This window comes from Puntigrus tetrazona, chromosome 16 (genome assembly GCF_018831695.1).
Source record: "Puntigrus tetrazona isolate hp1 chromosome 16, ASM1883169v1, whole genome shotgun sequence".
Classification (NCBI taxonomy): Eukaryota; Metazoa; Chordata; class Actinopteri; order Cypriniformes; family Cyprinidae; genus Puntigrus; species Puntigrus tetrazona.
Genome location: NC_056714.1, coordinates 376,368 through 378,456, shown reverse-complemented (window position 1 = coordinate 378,456; position 2,089 = coordinate 376,368). Strand labels below are relative to the sequence as shown.

The window sequence follows — 2,089 nt, the reverse complement described above, 5'->3', positions numbered from 1 at the left end:
GATTTTTTTTTATATCGCTCTCCCCTAATATAACATTAGCAAACTTTATCCATTTTGTTTTCTATTCTTTTTATTAAAATCTTCATTAAGGCCGAAAATGCTTGCATTTATGTGTCTTTTTTTTGCTCGGGCAGCCATGTTAATCTGTAAAGTTATATCTGGCCCTTCCTACTCCAACTTAGAGAATCAAGAGACACCCTACCCCTTTACATAAACACGCAATATGGAGCGTTAAGTGTATGTGAAAGTGGCAGGAATGGGACTGAGCATTTAATCAAACATCATTGTATCAAGGGAAAGTTATTTCATGATAATATCATTATATTTCAGATCATAGGCCTGTTGGTGGTACTTGGGCTTCATTTAAACAATAATTTAATCAAACATTTAACTGTATAATAATATGGAGTACATAAGAAGGAAATTAAACACTGCCTAAAATTGCTAAGTCCAATTAATTCTAAGAAAAAGAAAATGACAGTCAGTTATCAACCAATTTACAATTAATACCAGAAACATACTGCTCCACTTCACAATGTCCAACAAAATATGAACTTTTTTAAGATGACCTGAGACTGGCAGATGAGTAAAAACAAGTATTTTCAGATTTGTGCAATTCTTAGTTTCGTACATATTGAGACATTTGGCAATATTCAACAAAATCAAGATCTGATTTGTTAATTTAGCTTTTAATGCACAAATGTACAAAGTATTATTATTGTAAGGCACACTGGTCAATAGTCAATATTGTAATAGTGCTGTAAATGTTATGCTGTTCATAATTTAAAAGTAGCTTTACAGCAAAATACTGCAGTACTAATATCTGAAATTACACAGGTGAAAAAGATTTTTCATTTTGTCCCCAGAAAGCAAGCCAAAGGTGGTTGTTGCAAAGAAAGAAAAACTCAAAAGGTGTTAGTATTAGAAGGGGAAAACTTGTGAAACCAGTTTTTCTCTAGCTGCCTGAACATCGTGTCTTTGTTCACTAGGCCTGTACAAGTTGTACAATAAAATAATTCTTTAAGAGACTTTATATTAAGTATTTGTTACTTGTCTGTCAAATACGTTGGCTTTGTTATGATTCTTTAAATCATAGCCCACAGAGAATCACCTGTGGAAGTCTTTACTTTTTGATCGAATTTACACTTACCTGATCCAAAGGAACTCCAAGTTGATCGCTGACTGAACTTAACCAGGTGCATCCAGTAGTTTTAAACGCGATGTCTGTGTTTTCCTTTTTGTCCATTCTGCATGGTGTAGATCCAGGTATCACCTCATTAATAAAGTTGTTGCGTGGTGAAGACAAACCCAACGCTCTGTAACACTGGAATAAAGTTGGTTGCGTCGAAGTAGATTTTGAAGGCGGGGCTGGTTGAACTGTCAGCTGGGCATATGGAGTAATCTCATTGGAGTGTGTGAAAACCACACATTAGACAATAGACTCGTTTTGAGATGCCAAACGACTCGCTGTATTTAAATGATGCTACACGTTGTACGGCATACGGGGCATGTTGCAAGGCAAAAGCCGATGGTGAAGCTGCTCGTAGGACAAGCATCAGTACATTAAATAAATATTAAAGAACGTATAATTCATTTAAATCTGCAAAAACGAGACGACAACAGAACGGGGACAATAGCATTCTTTCAGTCTCCATAAGGACGTGTTACCAAGGCAGAGCAACATTTTTTGTCGCGGACAAGTGATGTATTGTGCTGTGTTGCATAATAGCCTAAATTATAAAGCGCTTGTTTTTTGCTGTGTTTGATTTATATTGAATTTCAAATACTAAAAATGGTGCCTGGCAGGGGCCACTTGTGCTTTTAGGGGCACCCTATTACAATTAAAGGTAATCTTAGTTGAGTATTATTCATTTTGTCATTTTTCACCATTTAATGTATCACTGTAATCTCTGTAAGTAAGGTAAAACAATTTCAACTTAAATTAATGTTTCATCATGTTCCTTTATTTAGTGAAATATTTGTATATTGTAGTATGATAATGATTTTAGTATCTAAGCACAGGCACTTTTCTGCATCAATAAAAAAAAAAAAAACGATATGACATATGTACATACAAATCCCATCTAGG

At 34.7% G+C, this 2,089-nt stretch overlaps 1 protein-coding gene across 1 annotated transcript in view; it reads right to left on the bottom strand.

Annotated features, from left to right (window-relative positions):
• Positions 1-1,359, bottom strand: part of mboat1 (membrane bound O-acyltransferase domain containing 1) — a 65,247-nt gene extending 63,888 nt beyond the window's left edge. The window contains exon 1 of the mRNA XM_043261578.1: positions 1,151-1,359. Coding sequence (XP_043117513.1) covers positions 1,151-1,246 — 96 coding nt within the window. The 5' untranslated portion in view covers positions 1,247-1,359. The remainder of the gene's footprint in view (positions 1-1,150) is intronic.
• Between the last annotated feature and the right edge of the window lie 730 nt (positions 1,360-2,089).